Consider the following 18,865-nt stretch of genomic DNA (forward strand, 5'->3'; position numbering starts at 1 on the left):
GAGAAGAAACGTTCACAGTGTGCACGCGCACACAAAGTTTACAACTGAGCAACGACTTCAGTTTCAGGAAGCTGGTAAACCAGCACGTCTCTCTTATAAGTAGACTGTTTGCTGGGATAATTGGTACATACATAATAGCGCAAACGGGCGATCACAGAGAGGGTGCTTGTCCTTGTGTTCTTCTACTATGCGATCGCCTAAGTTCTAGCTATAATGTATTCCCTCATTAATGTGTTCCCTATGTGCCGTTGTGAAACCAGGAACACGGCTTACGAGATAAAGTTTTTGCTGGAAAAGTGGCGATGGTTAATAATAAATAATTATTATTAACCATCGCCACTTTTCCACCAAAAACTTTGTCTCGTAAGCCGTGTTCCTGTGCTCCTTTTGTTCTCGCGCTGTCCCTCTAAACACACATTGCGTTTGGAAGATCCCTTACCCCTCTCTTATAATGCGATTAGCACGATTTGCCTACTCTGGGCACTTTGATCCCATCCTCTGCCTTGGTGTGACCTACCCTGCCATGCCCTGCTTTCGGCTTGTTGTCGGCACGCCTTGCGAGGCTAGATTCGCATGCATTCAACATCCAAGAGTTTGCACAGTAAGGAAAAGTGCACCCTTAAGGATGTTCCTTGGGTCTATAACTCATCCACTTACACCCATAGAAAAGGGTGTTTATGCAAATTAATACACCCATTTGAAAGTTCTTTTTTTTCTTTTTTTTGAATTGCACTCTTTAGTCTATTCCTCAGCGTCGCTAAACAGCGCGAATGTAAAGCTCACACAAGGAAGCTGCTGGTGAAACTATGCTCTGAATAGTAGTCTAATATATAACGAGATAAAACCTTGGGCCCGGGTCCATCAGAAAAATTACAACACAGTGCTGCACGTGTATTTGTACGTACAGTTTCTCGAGGAATCTGATTATCATGTATTCTTTTAATGCCGACAAGACGCTGCATTTACGAAAGTGTTTATTTTCTCCTTGTGTTGTACAAATTCTTCCTTTCGTGTTTCTGTGTTATAGCAGTGTTGTGTTTTCAATGTGGCCCTCATGAGGGACCTCGTTACATCTGCACAGGGGCACCTGCGTTTTGTTAACTCTGGAACTGCTGTCACAGTGTTTTGTTTTTTAACAGCGGAGCTGTTTAAGCTTTTGGTTCGGCCTCGCACAGCTCGCACAGCTGGTGCGAGGCGTTGCTAGGCGACGCACGTGACGTCATCGCTCGGCGAGGTTAGCACAGTCTCCCAGGTTACCCTCGCCACAGCGCGAGGCGCTGCCGACGTATCCGGCGTTCGTCGGCCACGCCTCGCGCCGGAGTGCTACGCTTTCGCTGGCGTGGTGTCCCCGTGCCGAGCGCGCTCGTGCGTCAACGCTACGTCGGACTAAAAAGTGGCCATTAGAAGACTGCGCGCCGACCCGAGTTAGGGTGGCTACCCGAGTATCGTCCCGGTCGGCTAAGTTTGGCTAAGAACTATGCCAAGCCAAACACAGTTAAGTAAAGTTCAAGCTTAGAACCAGCCAAGCGAAAGTTAAGCAAAGGAAAGCAAAGTTAAAGCTAGGGAAGCGCCACCAGCTTCGCTGTTTGCCCAGTATTCGCACCACTTAGTGCGAAGCTGCTCCTAATTTTTTAATACTTTTAGCCCTTTCAACGTTTTTTTCTTTTCTTGTATTGTTATCACGTCATAGAAGAGTAGCAGGCGGGGCCGGCTGTGTTGCATCAGCCTTGCATGTTCTCTGGTAAGATCAAATGATATACGTTTTTTTTTATTTTTTTTTTTTTTGGGGGGGGGGGAGCGCATGGTCCAGCTATGGTTAAAGAGCGCCAAGACGGTGATTCGGAGGAAGTAATCCAGCAGCGGCGCGCGCTCAGACGCATGCGTGACGCAAGCAGTCATACCATTGGTCATACCCAACGTTACTAGATTACCTCTTTAATCTAGTAACGGTGGATCATATCCTCTGGGTAGCGTCACATCGCGGCAAATCACTGAACTAAGGCGGACCAACGGCTCCCATTGCGGAGCGGGCGATTGCACTGGCATTGAAAAAATGTCGGTTTCACCCGAAAGGCGAAGTATCAATTGCGATAGCAAATTAGTAGAGAGCTATACGGAGTAAGGATAGTAGTTTTTTCAGCTGTATAAACTTGGACATGCAGCAGCACCGGCAACGCGTAGAACTGTTGTCGACGCCGTCGGCGTTTTGCCCTCGTTCGCGCCGAACGCGCGCGGCGTTGGTGGCTGTTGCCGGTGCCTCTGGGGGCCGCTCGGAGGTTTTCGACGAGATCAGAACGGGACACTCGTCGAGCAGCGTCGGAAGTCTTCACCACCTTCTTGCCTCACAACGTTTTTATATAAATACGCATTTGGTGCCGCAGCTAAAGGTCGCCTCCCCTCCCTCCCTCCCCCACGGCCTTTCGCGCGTCGGAAGAAGTCGCGTTTGCTCTCTCTCTCTCTCTCTCTCTCTCTCTCTCTATATATATATATATATATATATATATATATATATATATATATGGTGATTGTAAAGGAGGAAAGAAAGGCTTAATTCTGCAGCACTTCAAGGAGCACGGGGCAGAACGCGCGTTTGCTCTCCGCCACGAGTTCGCTCCCCGTGAAAGCGCGTGTCCCTCGCGCCCTTTCACTCGCACATACAGCATACGGCGCGCGGCGACGATTTCATCGCCATTGACATCATACGGAACCTCATGGCGACGCCGACGGCAGAAATCCACATTGGAGTGTCCATATAATTGCTATTGCAAAAAAATAGAGGAGGCGCTGCACAAACACGCACACACACATACGCACACGGACACACACTCTAAAAGAAAGGTAACAGCTCTTTGTACATATAGTATGCGCCACGAGTTCGTGCCACAATACTCGAATAAATTTTGCACGAGCGCAAAGCACATATCACGTGCTGTTCCATAAACAGAGAGAGCGAAGGCGCCATTCAAGAAAAAAAATAATGCAGCCAGTTCCAAGAAGTGAAATCTACCGAAACAGCGGAGCTGTGGTCGTTCTGCTTCTGCGATTGTCGCGTATGTTTCTTTTTTTCGCTGTGGCAGTCTTCGTTTTAGAATGAAGGAACTCCGCTATTTCGACAGATAGCAGAACGCCGTCGCCCGTAGAAGCCGACGTATCCCATACCCCCAAGTAGCGCCGTTCGGGCCAGCCAAGCGGCCGCGAATGAACAGCTTCGCGGTGTTCGCTTCCTCCGTCAAGCGCGCATCTCCTCCTCTGCAGGTCACGTGACCTGACCTCCCCCGGCGCGGCTCTCATCCTCTCCTGGTCACGTGACCTATCCGGCTCTCTTGCTGCGTGACGGCGCACGAAGAGTCCACCTAGTGGACTGCCCACTTCGGCTGTCGCCATTGGCTGCCGCTTCACGAGTGCGAAGGTGTCAGCCAATCTCCTTCGCGCTCGTGAAGCAGGAGCCAATGGCCACAGCCAAAGTGGACCATTGTAAGCCACTAGGTGGATTCTTACAGAATTCATTCATTCAGAAGCGGCGATTGCGAGATATGTGAGCGCGAGTGCGAGCGTCGGTGAGGGAGAGGACTTGGACGCCAATAAATTGTGCCAGTGCCACAGCATACGCTTTTCAACAAGAATTTACCACCAGCATCCGGCACACCTGCTCGGCGGCGTACAGAGGGACAGGGTGAAGGAACGGATAGAGAAAGGATAGGAAGAAGAAACGTTACATAAATGCGAGGGGGAAAACATTACAAACTACGCACAAATTCGAGACTGAGTGAGTGATTAAACGTCTTTATTCAAACAAACGAACAAAGAGAAACAATTGTAAAATTAGAGAATAAGAAAATAAATTTAAACATGACCTCAGGGCCTAGGCATTAAATGAATTCATAAAGTTGGCGATTATGGTTGGGCGTTGCGTTTACCAACGCCTATGCGTTCCGCATAGGAATGGCCGACAGTGCAGCCTGTGACCACTGCGGCAATGAAGAATCGATTGTACATATTTTGTGCGACTGCTCGCAGAACAGTGTGCAGAGACATTCTCTTACCAACGCGTTCAACCGATTGGACGACTGGCCTCTGTCGGAAGAAAAAATTTGCCGCGTATCTGCGTGCTTCGCTGCAAATGTCGTCGAAAGACGATAGTGTTCTGCCGGCCGTACTACATGAGTGCTGGTCTGATCCGCGGCCACCCGTGATGCTGTTCTCGTACCATTTCCGTCCTGGCATGAAGGTTTGTTTGAACAGATTTCATTTTACCGCATTATTTCATCAAGCGGCCATTTATGTTTTGCCCTGCCTCAGACAGCGCTTCCTTTATGTAGAATCGGCCGCATCTGGCTGGCATTGATAAAATTGAGGAGGCGCTGCGTGAGACATGGACGCCATCTGGCAATACATCGGGAAACATGAGCTTGTGCAGAGTGTTTCCTTCCTCCATGGCAGAGGGCGCTCGTCGGCGCGCAGTCGGGGAACGTCTTTCGTCGGCGCGCATAGCATGGCATTTTCAGCGCAGCTTAAGAAACTAGGGTCTTTATAGAGTTACGTATCTATGTATTCTCTATTAAAGGAACACACCTCCTAATACTTACGTAGTGATGTTGCGCCTCAGATATGCGCAATATTTACTTTGTGATCGATAACGTTCACAAGTATGAACAGCCGTACCAGTTTAAGTAGTGTGGGCGGTAAGCAAGTGGTCCAACTTTGGCCGGGTGGCTGAATCGGGTGACAGACAGACAAACAGACAGACAGACAGACAGACCAAATTTTCAGCGTGTAAGTTCCCCAAGAAAGACTATCGTCTTTAAAAATTCTCCACCACAGACTGGACTTAAGGTCACAGAAGAAGTGCCTGCACGTAGTGCCACCAGCTTATCTGACCGACTGTGATGAGAACGCTCTTCCGGTGCAACGAAACAATCGCACACCTTCTTTGTGAGTGCCTTCGCTTCAACCCGCAGAGAGCACCTCTCTCAGCCACGATAGATCAACTGGACAAACGCCGGCCAATGACGCAAATCAACATCATTGGAAACTGGCCTACACGAACAACAGCGCGAGCCGCCCTGAAGGCACTGCTGCATTACTTAAAAGACACCGGACTCAGTGACAAATTGTGAGTCTACACTGTGTGACGTAGGATGGGATGTTGACGCTATGCAACACTAGAACGCCTTCGCAGACTGCGTGACAGTGCCCACAGAAACAGTTCTGTTTTTTGTGTGTGTGATTTTCTTTTCTTTACTTTTTTTTCCTTTTTTATACTTATTTTCTCTCTCTCTCCTGTCGAATCCCTTTACCCCTCCCCTGGCACGGGTAGCCAACCGGAGATAATCTCTGGTTAACCTTCCTGTCTTTCCTGTACATTTTTTTTCTCTCTCTCTCTATAAAGTTGCCTGCTGCTAATAAAACCAAGGGGATTCGAGTGGACACACTTGCTATTCGATGTGCACCATTCTTAATAGATCTCATCGTCTGCATAGGTCATGTCGCCAGACGTCCAACCACAGACTGGCCGTTGTTTGGGTGGTGGCAGTAGCGCACCCAGGATCTCTGCCAGGGGGGGGGGGGGGGGGGGGTTGACAGTTTGCCAATACCATCTAAACAGCACTAATTTCATTTTCTTCACGGGAAATTGTGAAAAAATGCGCTTTTTGCGCAAGTTTGCAAGTGCGCAGACGATTGCGCGACTTACATCTTAGTTGCAGTACTCAAAGGCTCAAGGAAAGAAAAGGGGTTAAACAAAAGGGGGGTTAACTCGGCCACAGGGGGGGGGGGGGGGGTCACAACCCCCGAACTCTCCCCCCGTGTCAACGCTTATTTTATCTCCCTCTCTACTACTCGACCCACTCCCCCCCCCTTCGGTCCACCACTGACCACTGGGTGGTGGCGATGTGTCAAGATCAGCCGCAGGATCACTCTGCACTTGCTGCCATCCATAGGCCACAGGCGGGGTCCTTTTTATTTTGAGAGCGACGGAGTCTCGTCGTGTGAGGCCATGGATTAGTTCGTATAGCGCTATGGGGAAAGTGTTCAGTTTGCAAGTGCTTGATGCATCACACTGCATTTGTCTCGCGGCTGAGGACGGCGGCACTGAACCGCAAAACATAACTCAATTCAGTTTTGCGGAAAGTAGAACTGATCTCGGGTGGAGCGATCGGCTGGAAAGGCGTTGGTCCCGGGTTCGATCCCCGGAGGTGGACGTATTTTTATGCTTCAGCTGCAAAACTTTGTGTCGATGATTTCTTCTGTGTAGCTTCGTACGCACTGCTCTCGGCTGGTTGACAATATTCCATTTCATACTAAAACTACATCACCTCTTCGATCGGGACTCTAGTCAGCATTTCTATACCATACTTCAGTGCGATGTCTTCGATATTCTGTGATGTTATCGAGTGTTTAATAGCATCGCCAAAAGTTGCCACATTTAGCCTTCTCTGACTTTCCAATGCAATCCGCGTTTATAACTAAATGATAAATGTAACTACAGTAGAACCCGGATATATCGAATCTGAAGGGGATCACAAGAAATTTCGATATATAGATAATTCGATATATGAAATACAGATCTTATACAAATACTTTCGAAGGGGACTTCGTTATACATGTGGGTTCGATATATCCGGGTTCAACTGTATAACTAAATGATTTTGGTTGTGACTAAATAAAACAAAATCGCCAGCAGCAGTTGCGCACAGCATTGCTACAGAATCTGCGTTTGGGCGCGCTGACCTTTTTCACCGAATCATCGTAGGCAGGAAGAACTCAGAACCCCCCCCCCCCCCCCCCCCCCGAAAAAAAGGAAAAAAAAAAAGCAAACAATTTTGCACAATAAATTTTTTTTATCATCCTGTTCACAAGCGTGAAAATACTGCACTCCTAAACACTACGCTGGAAATAGTGCAATTGGTTGTTTCCATTTACCTCGTAGAAAACTACGCTCCACTCCGAGTAGCGCTTTTTGCCGCTCAACGAAGGATAACTAATGTATTTTTCCTGGCGGGACTTTGGTTGAGTGTACGACTCACTGCAAGCGCTTCTGTCGCTTAATTCATCCTGCCAACACCCATTTCATGGCGAGTGGCTTACCAGAATCAGATGATTCTGGCTGACCGTCCGAGCTCTTTGCTCGTGTAATATTTTTCTATCTCACCGCTCAGGCGGCTGGGAGGTCATGCGGGCGAGCATTTGAAGTAAGTTAATACGGCTGACAGGCAAAATAAATGAATGTGTATACCATTTTCAGCGCTGTAGCTTGCTCCGCTATGCTTGACGATAGCTGCTCTGCCGCTTTGCTGCTCATTGCACTGTCTTGACTCAGCACGACGAAGACAATACCAGCATCTGACAAACAAACAGCGCAGACATTGAGTTGCGCTAGTAGCAACGCAAAATCCGCTCTTCTGTCAGCTTTCGGAACGGGTGCACTTGCTACATCCAGACCGCTTACCTCTGTCCACACATGCACCGAGTCTCCAAAGTGTGCACGACGTGAAACCGAGAAAAAGTATAATCATCGCCCTTAACGAAACAAAAGACATGTTGCCGCATTTATTTATAGTCTTCAGGCTCGTAAAGAATGCAAATATCATATCATATGTGGTCACCGTTAATCCCAGTTAAAGCAACATAGCCGCTTAGCCCCAGCTGCCCCAGCAACACCATAAACACAAGCGCATGGTCACAAACAGCAACGAAAACGGAGTTGGGCTTTGGTACACATACAATAACTAGAAGTTGTTCAGTTAAATGTTACACAACGCATAATATTTATGTGCACAGCAATAGAAAAACATTACTTTGTTTTTGCGTTAAATTATTTTTTTCTTGGTTATACAACCTTACAACTTCTGGTTTTGACAAAACCTCCGAGAAACATGGCGGGTGCTGAAAACGATTTGAGCGAGGAGATGGAAACAAATCACGACAAGAACGAAGAGGATGCGATGTCTGACGACAGCTCTTGCGAAGAAGACGACAAAGACGCCGATGATGAGGAAGAAAAGCAAATTGAAGAGTTGCAAGCAAAGGTGGAGGCAACAGCATGTGCTACTCATGCACGCCGGGCACACGCTGTGTTGACGCATATTGCTCAAAATGCTGACGATCGCGAGTGCTGTAATCTACACCACAAAATTCTGTGCGGTTGAGTAGAGAGGGAGATAAAATAAGCGTTGACACGTTACAAAATACTCGTGCCAAGTTGCTGCGTAATATGCAACGTGGTTTCTCTTGTGTGCAATGACCGGCATCTGACGGAGACATATGACATCCGCATGTAGACTCTTCACGTGCGTTTTGTAACTGTAGCACTTTTGTTTTTTAACGTTTGCTGGACCACGGTAGTTGTTATTTTGGTGGTCCAGAAATAGTACTGACATTAGACCGTATACTCGCGGTGTTTCCAGCGTAGTACTTTGACGTTAGCGTTCATCACACGAAAGAATTACAGCACTCGAACGCTTAATATGATCGATCCTATAATATTGTACCCAATTTTTTTTTCTTTTTTCACTTGGCTAGAAGTGACGCTTGCAAGCGTATTGCTACCCTGATGTTTTCATGTGCGCAAAGCCTCCACGCCAGCTTTTCTCATTTGCTTCTATAAAAGCCATGCTTTGCTCTCGATTTGCAGATCACGGCCAACCCGTACCATTACGATAGCCACACAGCTCTGATCACCTTCTTGCGTAACACGGGAAACCTCGAGAAGCTGCGGGAAGCGAGGGAAGGAATGGCCAAGATTTTCCCCCTTACGCCCGGTAGGTTTGTAGATGTGTAAAATCTCTACAAACTGTGTAGTTCTTTTTACATCATTCTGTGATGATAACGTCGTCGCGTTTTCTTGATGCGCAGAGTTGTGGCTGGAGTGGATCAAAGACGAGAGCACGTTGTGTGAGAGTGACGAGGACAAAGAGAAAGTGATGCCACTCTTCGAGCGAGCCGTCCATGACTACCTGTGTGAGTCACCGACACTCTTTAATAAAGTGTGTGTCCATTATTGAATGAAGAAAACAGATAGCCTGCCATTTTCTAGTCTATTTCATTTTCTCTGTTGTTGTTGTTATTATTATTATTATTATTATTATTATTATTATTATTATTATTATTATTATTATTATTATTATTATCTTGCTTGTTGGATCTTTTCTGTGCAAAATTTTGAGCCTAGACATTGCTTGGTGCCCTTTTTCTTTTTCTGACGTCTTTGCCCTGTGCATGCCCTGACCCACTCATCTCCAGCGGTGGCCCTATGGCTGGAGTATGCCCAGTTCTCCATTGGCCTGATGAATGCCGAACAAGGGCTTGAGCGGGTGCGGCAGGTGTTTGAGCGGGCGGTCACGGCTGCCGGCCTCCACGTCTCCCAGGGCTCCCTCCTGTGGGAGGCCTACCGCGAGTTCGAGATCTGCCTCCTGTCTACCGTCCAGGTGGGTGGTCCTTGTGTTATCCGTTCGGGTTTCACGTTTATTAACTGGTTCCATGGATCACACCAAAAACTGGGTGCAAAAAGTTTGTAAAGGTAGGTTTCAAAGTAAAACTGCAGGGGGGACCTCCTGTAAAGTGCACATACAGAATAAGCAACAACATATATGAAGCACAAATACAATGGAAATACGTTACAAAGGTTGTAGACACCTATACGTCACTCAGTAAAGGATTACGCAAAGCAGCAAGACAATCAGACACTTAAAAAAAAGAAGAATGAAAAAAATAAATAAAACAGTACAATGGGGTAAGCAAACAAAGTTGCGTTTACATTAAACATTAGATGATGACATCATTTGATGTTAATTGTAGATGAGCTCCAAATGAATATGGCTGTGAGAATGGCAGTACAGTTTTCACAATAATAGAGTTTAAGAATAGGTTACCGTGTTCTTACGCTTGGCTTTTGCCTTTTGTGGGCCAATGAATATTTAACGCATGTTGTTTGTTATTCTGGAATGTTGTGTGGCTAACCATTTTACATGACGCTAGTTTCCCTGTAGAAGAGGCGGGTTCTTAGTGTCATTGGGTGCATTAAATTAAGGAGCTCAAGTGCGCTCTAGTGCTCTAAGTAAACTTAATAGCCGAAAGTGAATTCCAGCGTGCGATGAGGGAGCGCACTCTATGCCTGGGAGATGGTGTGCCGGAGCTCATGCCTACTATGGCTTCTGGTATAATGATGTATCTCCACCCTCCTTGCACTTTCACCCTTTCAAGGCGCAGTTGGCATGTTGCATGTGCTCTTTGGTTTCACATTTGCGCTCGTGTTTCACGCCAAATGGGGACATGACTGCACAATCTCTGCTTGTCGGACACATTGGTACCCAATCAAGTCTTCAGTGACTATTTGGTTGGCCACATATTTCGTTGACAACATAATTCTGAATGCCTCGAATCATACTGCTTTGCTCTCTGTCCTCCTGTGATCTGCAATGAATTACTAGTCGGCATACCACGGAGCAGAAACAATTTGTGTGGCGCGGTACCTCTGGCAGCAGCATGAACAGCTATGCTGTTCCAAAGCTACGCTCCAAAGACGCCACGCTCCAGTGCACTTGGGTGCATGGCTCTGGAGTTTGCGCCGCGGAGCGCGATAACCTAAGGCACCCTTTAAATGAAAAAATGAGTATGTGGTGTCACAGTTCTCATTTGCCATGAAAGTAATGGTAGCTTCTCCATTTTCCTACATTGTTACATTTACAGGATTTTCATGCAGGCGTGCTCCTAGATTTCTGCCATCTTGTATGCAGGTCCTCTGTTTTTAGGGTAAAACTGTATAATGCCTAATTTTAGCACCCCGAACGAAATTTATGAAAACTGCATTACACCCGATTTCCCTCTGAAGTTTGCCCTTCTTTAAATTATAGTAGTACATGTAAAGGAAGATGTTACAAAACTAATTAATGCTGCCTACCTTATGCGAGCAAGTGGTTCAGACACATCATAATATTAATAATGTAGTGAAGAAGAGGAAGAAGTGCTCTTGCGCACCATCAGTGTTCGTGGACTGCCTCGATTGCGTGAGACGTCTAATAAATCGTCATATCACATTTGGTGGAAGGTGCTGCAATCCCCGACCTCACCCTGGAACTTCGCAGCCGAACGTTGCCGACTGCTTCAGCCGCTACCATGCTCGATCGAGCCTACCGACAATCCGCCTGCAGCTTCCGCCGCGCCCATCATTTGCGGCGCCGTCCAGCGGCAGCGGGACCCCCCCCGTCTTCAGCGGAGCCGGTGAGACTGACGTGGAAGATTGGCTCTCTACCTATGAGCGCGTCAGTGAGAACAACAAGTGGGATGACCCGACGAAGTTACGTTCCGTCATCTTCTATCTTGCTGACGTTGCGAACCTCTGGTTCCACAATCATGAGCGGGAACTCCAAACCTGGTCCGCTTTCAAGGCAGCATTCACGGAAGTCTTCGGCCGCCCAGCCTTACGAAAGCTCCATGCTCAACAGCGTCTACGCCAGCGCGCTCAACAGCCCGGCGAGACGTACACCAGCTACATAGAGGATGTCGTCGGTATTTGCGCCCGCGTCGATTCTACCATGAGTGAAGAGGACAAGGTGAAGCACATCCTCAAGGGCATCGAGGACGACGCATTTCAAATGCTTCTCGCGCGAAACCCTTCATCTGTCGCAGCTGTCGTCACTCTTTGCCAGAGCTTCGATGAGCTGCATCGCCAGAGGGTCCATGCGCGCAGCGCTGTTCCACCCGGCCACTCTCTCTCGGGCCTCACGCTTCCCTCCAACTCCTCGCCAGAATCCTCACTCTCCGTTCAGATTAAGGATTTTATTCGTGAGGAGGTGGCGCGCCAACTGTCTATGCTGCCTCTCAGCGATCGACCCCTACAGCCTGACACATCTCTGGCTGCTCCCATTAGAAGAGCCATTCACGAGGAACTTGCCGACTCGCTACCTTTGGCTCAACCATGTCCTCCCGTGGCGGCACCTCTGACCTATGCCGCGGTCGCAGCGCGACCTGCGCCGCCGACATTCGAATTTCCTGCGACAGTGCGACCTCAAGCAGTGCCAACTCCCGTGTCGCCTCCTATTGCGCCTCGAAGCCAAGTTCAGAACCCTTGGCGCACGCGCGACAACCGACCCATATGTTTCGCTTGCGGTTTCGCTGGCCATGTCGCACGCTTCTGCCATCGTCGCATGCCCCCTACTAACCCTGCTGTCTCAACGCCTGGGTATGGATATTCCCACGATGCTACCGGCCATTCCATGCATCCCGACCCAGAGTATCTGCCGTCTTCTCGACGCCCTTTCGGCAACCATCGTTCTCCGTCACCACGTCGTCGCTCGCTTTCCCCCTTACGTCGTCGCCAGTCACCTAGCGAGGGAAACTAGTTGCTGCAGTTCTGCGGGCACGAACTGCCAGCTTCGCGACTTCTACAAGGCCTGCACAGTCGCCACGCAATTTACTGGACGTTTTGGTCGAAGGAACCGCCACAATTGCGCTTATTGATACTGGGGCTGCGGTTTCTGTTATGGACGAAAAGCTTTGTCGTAAGCTCCGCAAGGTCACCACGCCGTTGTCTGGTTTGCTACTGCGTACCGCGAGTGCGCAGCATATAGCACCGCTTGCTCAATGTACCGCAAGAGTGCTCATTGCCGACGTTGTTTATGTTGTTGAATTTTTCGTGCTTCCTTCATGTTCACATGACATCATTCTCGGCTGGGACTTCTTGTCTCACCATCGTGCCATCATCAACATCAACGTTACTGCGCTCGGGCCGAAGTGGCGCTTTTCCCGCTTTCCGAAGCCTCGCTGCCTGACCTTTCTGAAAGTAAAGCCGCCAAGCTCACCGTTGTCTCCGATACGAACATACCACCCGAAATGTTGGTTCTTGTGCCCGTATCTTGCTCCGCCGCGCCAGACGCTACGGTGCTTTTTACACCATCGCCTATTTTCCTACGTCGCAAGGCTCTACCTCTACCATTTGCCATCCTCAACACTGTATCTGGATTATCCACTATGCTTGTGTGTAACCCGCTTCAATCCCCTGTGACCTTACTGCGTGGAGAATCCCTTGGTCGTGTTCAGCCCCGTGACCCGCTTCACATTCTCAATACTTCCGACGACACGGCCTATAACCTCGACGCCCTCACTTCTCCATTGCTGTGCGCATCATCATCATCATCATCATTGTCGTCGTCGTCGTCGTCGTCGTCAGACGTTCTTGAATCGGCCTTGGATGCCGATCTGCCACCTCCGTACCGCCAGCAAGTCCTCGCGCTTCTTCAAAATTTTCGCTCGTCGTTTGATTGCGACCAACCATCCCTGGGACGTACGGCGACCGTCACTCACAGCATCCACACCGGTTCCCATCCACCATTACGCCAGCGGCCATACCGCATGTCGGCAGCCGAGCGACAGCTACTTACCGAGCAAGTCGACGATATGCTGCATCGTGGCGTCATTCGGCCTTCCCAGAGTCCTTGGGCGTCTCCTGTAGTATTAGTACGCAAGAAGGACGGCTCAATACGCTTCTGTGTGGATTACCGTCGGCTCAATAAGATAACTCGTAAAGATGTCTATCCGCTGCCTCGGATAGATGACGCCCTCGACTCCCTACAAGGCGCGGAGTACTTCTCATCTTTGGATCTTCGCTCCGGCTATTGGCAAGTGCCGATGGCTGAAGACGACTGTGAGAAGACAGCTTTCGTCACGCCCGACGGCTTGTATGAATTTACCGTAGTGCCATTCGGGCTCTGCAACGCGCCCGCTACTTTCGAGCGTATGATGGACACTATCCTTCGTAACTACAAGTGGAAAACATGTCTATGCTACCTTGATGATATTGTCGTGTTTTCGCCCGATTTCCCGACGCACCTTGTTCGCTTGCGTGAGATCCTGACGTGTCTCACCTCTGCCGGCCTCCAACTCAACATCAAAAAGTGCCGTTTTGCTGCCCGCAAGTTAACAATATTGGGCCACATTGTTTCGAAGGATGGTGTACTTCTTGACCCAGCCAAGCTTCGCGCGGTCGCAGAGTTTCCGATGCCCACTACTCTTAAGGCACTCCGCAACTTTATAGGGCTCTGCTCTTACTTTCGGCGTTTTGTGCGCAATTTTGCCACTATTATCGCACCACTGGCCAATTTGCTTACGGCTAGCAGCGGCATCTCCGCGTGGTCAACTTCGTGTGACGACGCCTTCAAGAAACTACGTCGTCTACTTACTTCGCCGCCGATTCTTCGACACTACGATCCGACAGCGCCCACAGAGCTACACACGGACGCCAGTGGCATCGGACTTGGTGCAGTCCTAGCGCAACGGAAAGACGGCTACGACGAGTACGTCGTCGCATATGCGAGTCGCACTTTAAAGAAGGCAGAAGCCAACTACTCTGTCACAGATAAAGAGTGCTTGGCCATTATTTGGGCTCTCGTCAAATTTCGTCCATACCTATATGGTCGCCCTTTTGACATTGTTACCGACCACCACGCCCTTTGCTGGCTGTCCTCGTTGAAAGATCCGTCAGGTCGCCTCGGCCGCTGGGCACTTCACTTACAAGAATATAACATCCGCATTGTCTACCGATCGGGCAGAAAGCACTCTGACGCCGATGCGCTTTCCCGATCACCGCTACCTTCCGATGTGGCTTCAGTGTCAACGTCCTTCACATCCATGTCGACGATCAACGTCGCTGATATGCCGGCCGAGCAGCGTAAGGATCCCCTGCTTTCAACTATGCTGAATTTCCTCCACGATCCATCCGTCACACCCTCTTCTCGAACACTTCGTCGCCAAGCCGCTCACTTTGCTGTCCACGACAACGTCCTCTACCGCAGAAATTATTTGCCTGATAGTCGCAAATGGCTGCTTGTGATACCACGACACATGCGTACTGACATATGCGCTTATTTCCATGCCGCTCCTCATAATGGTCACGCCGGTGTTCTGAAAACGTACACTCGGCTGAGGCAGCGTTTCTACTGGCACGGCATGTATCACTTCGTGCGCCAGTACGTACGCGCTTGCACGGCGTGCCAAAGGCGTAAAATTCAACAGCGCCCTCCTGGCGAGTTACAGCCGCTCCCGTGCCCGGCCCGGCCATTTGATCGCGTCGGCATAGACCTATACGGGCCACTTCCCTGCAGTTCCTCGGGTAACCGATGGATAATTGTAGGCGTCGACCACTTGACGCGCTACGCCGAGACTGCCGCACTTCCGGCGGCCTCTGCGCGCGAAGTGGCCTTCTTCATCTTGTGGAACTTCGTTCTTCGACATGGAGCACCACACGAACTGCTCAGCGACCGGGGGCGTGTGTTCCTGTCCGAAGTAATACAAGCCCTTCTCGCTGCATGCAGCATCGTTCACCGCAAGTCTACCGCCTACCACCCGCAAACGAACGGCTTGACAGAGAGGTTCAACCGCACACTCGGTGACATGTTGACTATATACGTTGCCTCGGACCACAGTAACTGGGACACTGTTTTGCCGTTCGTAACGTATGCCTACAATACCGCCACACAAGCTACCACTGGCTTTTCCCATTCTTTCTGTTATATGGCCGCGAACCCTCGTGTACAATGGACACCCTGCTCCCATACCGACCCGACGCTTCTGAATGCACGCCAGTGTCTGAAGCCGCCAAATACGCAGAGGACTGTAGGCAGCTCGCCCGTACCCTTACGACCGCCGCCCAAGGTCGCCAAAAGCTGCGGCATGACAGTAACGTGCCTACACTACATTTTCCGACTGGTTCCCTTGTTTGGTTGTGGATCCCACCTCACAGCCCTGGCCTTTCAACCAAACTTCTTGCACGCTATGATGGTCCTACCGCGTCATCGACCGTACCTCGGCTGTCAACCTACGTTGTCGAGCCTGTGACGCCATCACACGACCTTAGACATCGTGGACGTGACACGGTTCATGTCAGCCGACTTAAGCCATACTATGACCCCCTGATCCTACCTACGCCGTAGGTCGCCAGGATGGCTCATCTTCTCTCCCGGGGGCCATTGTAGTGAAGAAGAGGAAGAAGTGCTCTTGCGTCTGTCGCTGTGCGCACCATCAGCGTTCGTGGACTGCCTCGATTGCGTGAGACGTCTAATAAATCGTCATATCACAATAATATTAATATTGAAATATGGTATAAGCCACAGGTACTTTGGTTCTCCACAAGAAAAATAGAAAATTACCTATCAAGAACAGGGGTCAGGCAAGGAGACATAATCTCTCCAATGCTATTCACTGCATGCTTAGAAGTTTTAATAATAAACTTTTTCTAATGTTATGTAATCGCAGAAAACCCCATAAAAGCCAATATAATATAAGAAACAGAGACCAATGGCTAATACCTTTCTCACGCGCAAACCATGAATTAAATAGACTAGAACACTGCATGCCCATTTACTTAAGACACTTACATTGCCAAGGAATCGATTTATACACCATTACTAGGAAAGAGTTTAAGAGATTTCTTATTCTGAACATAAATTGATTACGCCCAGTTTTATCATTACGCACATTTCATATGTCGCACTTAATAAATTGTTATATAGCATCTATTGTTCGACTAATAGTCCTCTATTAATACACCTCATTTATGTTGGAAATTCATTGTTTATACGAACGTATTAATGTTATTTATGTGTTCCACTATGTACACCTTTGCTGTGTATGTGAAAAGTTCTATCATGAATGTGTTCTTTTGGTGGAATGTCCCTTGTGGGAATGCATATCACTACATTTTTATATGCGTTGCTCACCTGTATTCATTATGTTCATTGTATAATTGTATGGTTTGCTTGTTATCCTCTGTGCCAAGACATGGGCAGGAACCTCATCAAGCTACTTTGCTATAGCTTTTTGTTCCTGTCGAAGCATTTTTCCTCTTTCTTTCTAAGAGGAACAAATGTGACATAAAGAAGTTGAAGTATTCGAGTATTGGAAAGGCTTGTGTGTGACGATTAAGGGCGAATATCTCAGCAACCTTCAGTTTGCAGATGACATTGTCTTGTTCAGCAATACGGGGGACAAACTACAACAAATGATTGAGGACCTTAACCAAGAAAGTGTAAGAGTAGGATTGAAGATTAATATGCAGAAGACAAAGATAATGTTCAATAGCCTGGCAAGGGAACAAGAATTCAGGATCGCCAGTCAGCCTCTAGAGTCTGTAAAGAAGTAGGTTTATCTAGGTCAATTACTCACAGGGGACCCTGATCATGAGAAAGAAATTTACAGAAGAATGAAATTGGGTTGGAATGCATACGGCAGGCATTGCCAAATCCTGACTGGGAGCTTACCACTGTCGTTTAAAAGAAAAGTGTACAATCATTGCATTCTGCGGGTGCTAACATATGGGGCAGAAACTTCGAGGTTAACAAAGAAGCTCGAGAACAAGTTAAGGACCGCACAAAGAGCGACGGAACGAAAAATGTTGCGTTGGCGGTAGCTGATGTTCTAGCTGACATTAAGAGAAAAAAATGGAAGTGTGCAGGCCTTGTAATACGTTGGGCAGGTAACCGGTGGACTGTTAAAACTACAGAATAGGTGCCATTAGGAAATTAGGAAATTTGCACGTACAAGTTGGAATTAGCTAGTGCAAGACAGGGGTAATGGGAGATCGCAGGGAGAGGCCTTTGGCCTGCAGCGGGCATAAAAATAGGCCGCTGCTGCTGATGATGGTATAAGCCTCGTTTTTGCTTCAAGGGAACGGGAAATGATTTTGACGATTCTGTACAAACGTACTGAGTCGTTAGGGTAGGTCCTTCTGATCATTAACACATTTAAGCGCTCCGCGTAAAGCATGTAATTGTTCTATAAGGTTTTAAAAACGTGCACCGCTACCGATCGCAGCACTGCCACTCCCCTGAATTTTCAGCTCCCCCCCCCAACCCGAATTGATGCGTGTCGCACATATATATCACGTTAGTTGAGTGAGATATCCTATTGGCTAACCAGGTCACTTCATCGATAATTTTTCCAACTCTATGGGGAACAAATGTTGTTCGTAATAGTTAAAATGTTGGTTAATTTCATTCTATAAAAAGTAAGTAACCGAAAGAGAATACACAATGACAATTTATCACTGCACTGAAGCACTTCCGGCACACAGCAAGGTGTTACAATATTCCCTGTGTTGATGTGAGCTTTTGTTGCAAGAGTGTATATTGGAAACCAGTAAAACAGGACGACAATAGACAAGAACGATAATCTTGACAGGTCTAGGGTAGTCACAGAAATGCTCCCAATGCATATATCATAATGTATGTCGACAAGGGATTGCAAGATAAGGAAAAGCACCATACCGCCTGCAAAAGCATGCACTACTTTTTGTACTTTCATTCTTTGTTAAAAAAAGTGCAGAGAACAAAGTAAAGAAGGGATCGCCAAGCCCATCCCTATTGGTTGTTTTTGTTAATGTGCCTTCTTTTAAATCTGTTAATAATTCCTGGCGAGGAGACTTTCTAAAGGTGAGTTTGTCACATGGTTTGTGAACAGCTGTATTAGCCATTACATATTCCTGCGAGTGATTTCGTTTTGGTTAAGTAGAACATTTGTATTTAAAAGGAGACCATTGGTTGTGGTAATGGTTTGTAAATGTTATGGTAAAACCCAAAGTTTTGGCTTGCCAGATAATAAAGCCCGCAATTTCTCTCTAATTTTCCTTGCAGACAACAACAACAAAAAAATTATTTTCCCCCAGTTTTCCTCTTTAAAAATAACACCCAATTTTTACTCCCCGAACTTAAAAAAATGTAACACCTGAAAATGAAGGACCCTTCTTAGATGCCACGTGATTTTTTTTATTAGGTATAAAGAACTTTTAAAAATCGCTTGTGGCAAATATTTTAATGCCAGGTATTGGACAGGATTATCTGAATAAATGCACATTACTAGTGAGGCAAATAAGGTGTCA

The 18,865-nt window shown here is 47.9% G+C and overlaps 2 protein-coding genes across 3 annotated transcripts in view; one reads left to right on the forward strand and one right to left on the reverse strand.

Moving 5' to 3' along the window:
* The window catches only part of LOC119445666 (beta-1,3-glucosyltransferase), a 42,996-nt gene extending 35,319 nt beyond the window's left edge, over positions 1–7,677 (reverse strand). The window contains exons 1-2 of the mRNA XM_037709948.2: positions 7,448–7,677; positions 7,235–7,341 (exon numbers count right to left, since the gene is read on the reverse strand). Of these exons, the coding sequence (XP_037565876.1) occupies positions 7,235–7,341; positions 7,448–7,589 (249 nt within the window). The 5' untranslated portion in view covers positions 7,590–7,677. The remainder of the gene's footprint in view (positions 1–7,234; positions 7,342–7,447) is intronic.
* Positions 7,678–8,854: 1,177 nt separating this feature from the next.
* LOC119445668 (squamous cell carcinoma antigen recognized by T-cells 3) overlaps positions 8,855–18,865 on the forward strand; it is a 97,693-nt gene continuing 87,682 nt past the window's right edge. For both annotated transcript variants that reach the window (XM_037709949.2, XM_037709950.2), the window contains exons 1-2: positions 8,855–8,958; positions 9,241–9,425. In XM_037709949.2, coding sequence (XP_037565877.1) covers positions 9,289–9,425 — 137 coding nt within the window. In that variant the 5' untranslated portion in view covers positions 8,855–8,958; positions 9,241–9,288. The remainder of the gene's footprint in view (positions 8,959–9,240; positions 9,426–18,865) is intronic.

This window comes from Dermacentor silvarum, chromosome 3 (genome assembly GCF_013339745.2).
Source record: "Dermacentor silvarum isolate Dsil-2018 chromosome 3, BIME_Dsil_1.4, whole genome shotgun sequence".
Classification (NCBI taxonomy): Eukaryota; Metazoa; Arthropoda; class Arachnida; order Ixodida; family Ixodidae; genus Dermacentor; species Dermacentor silvarum.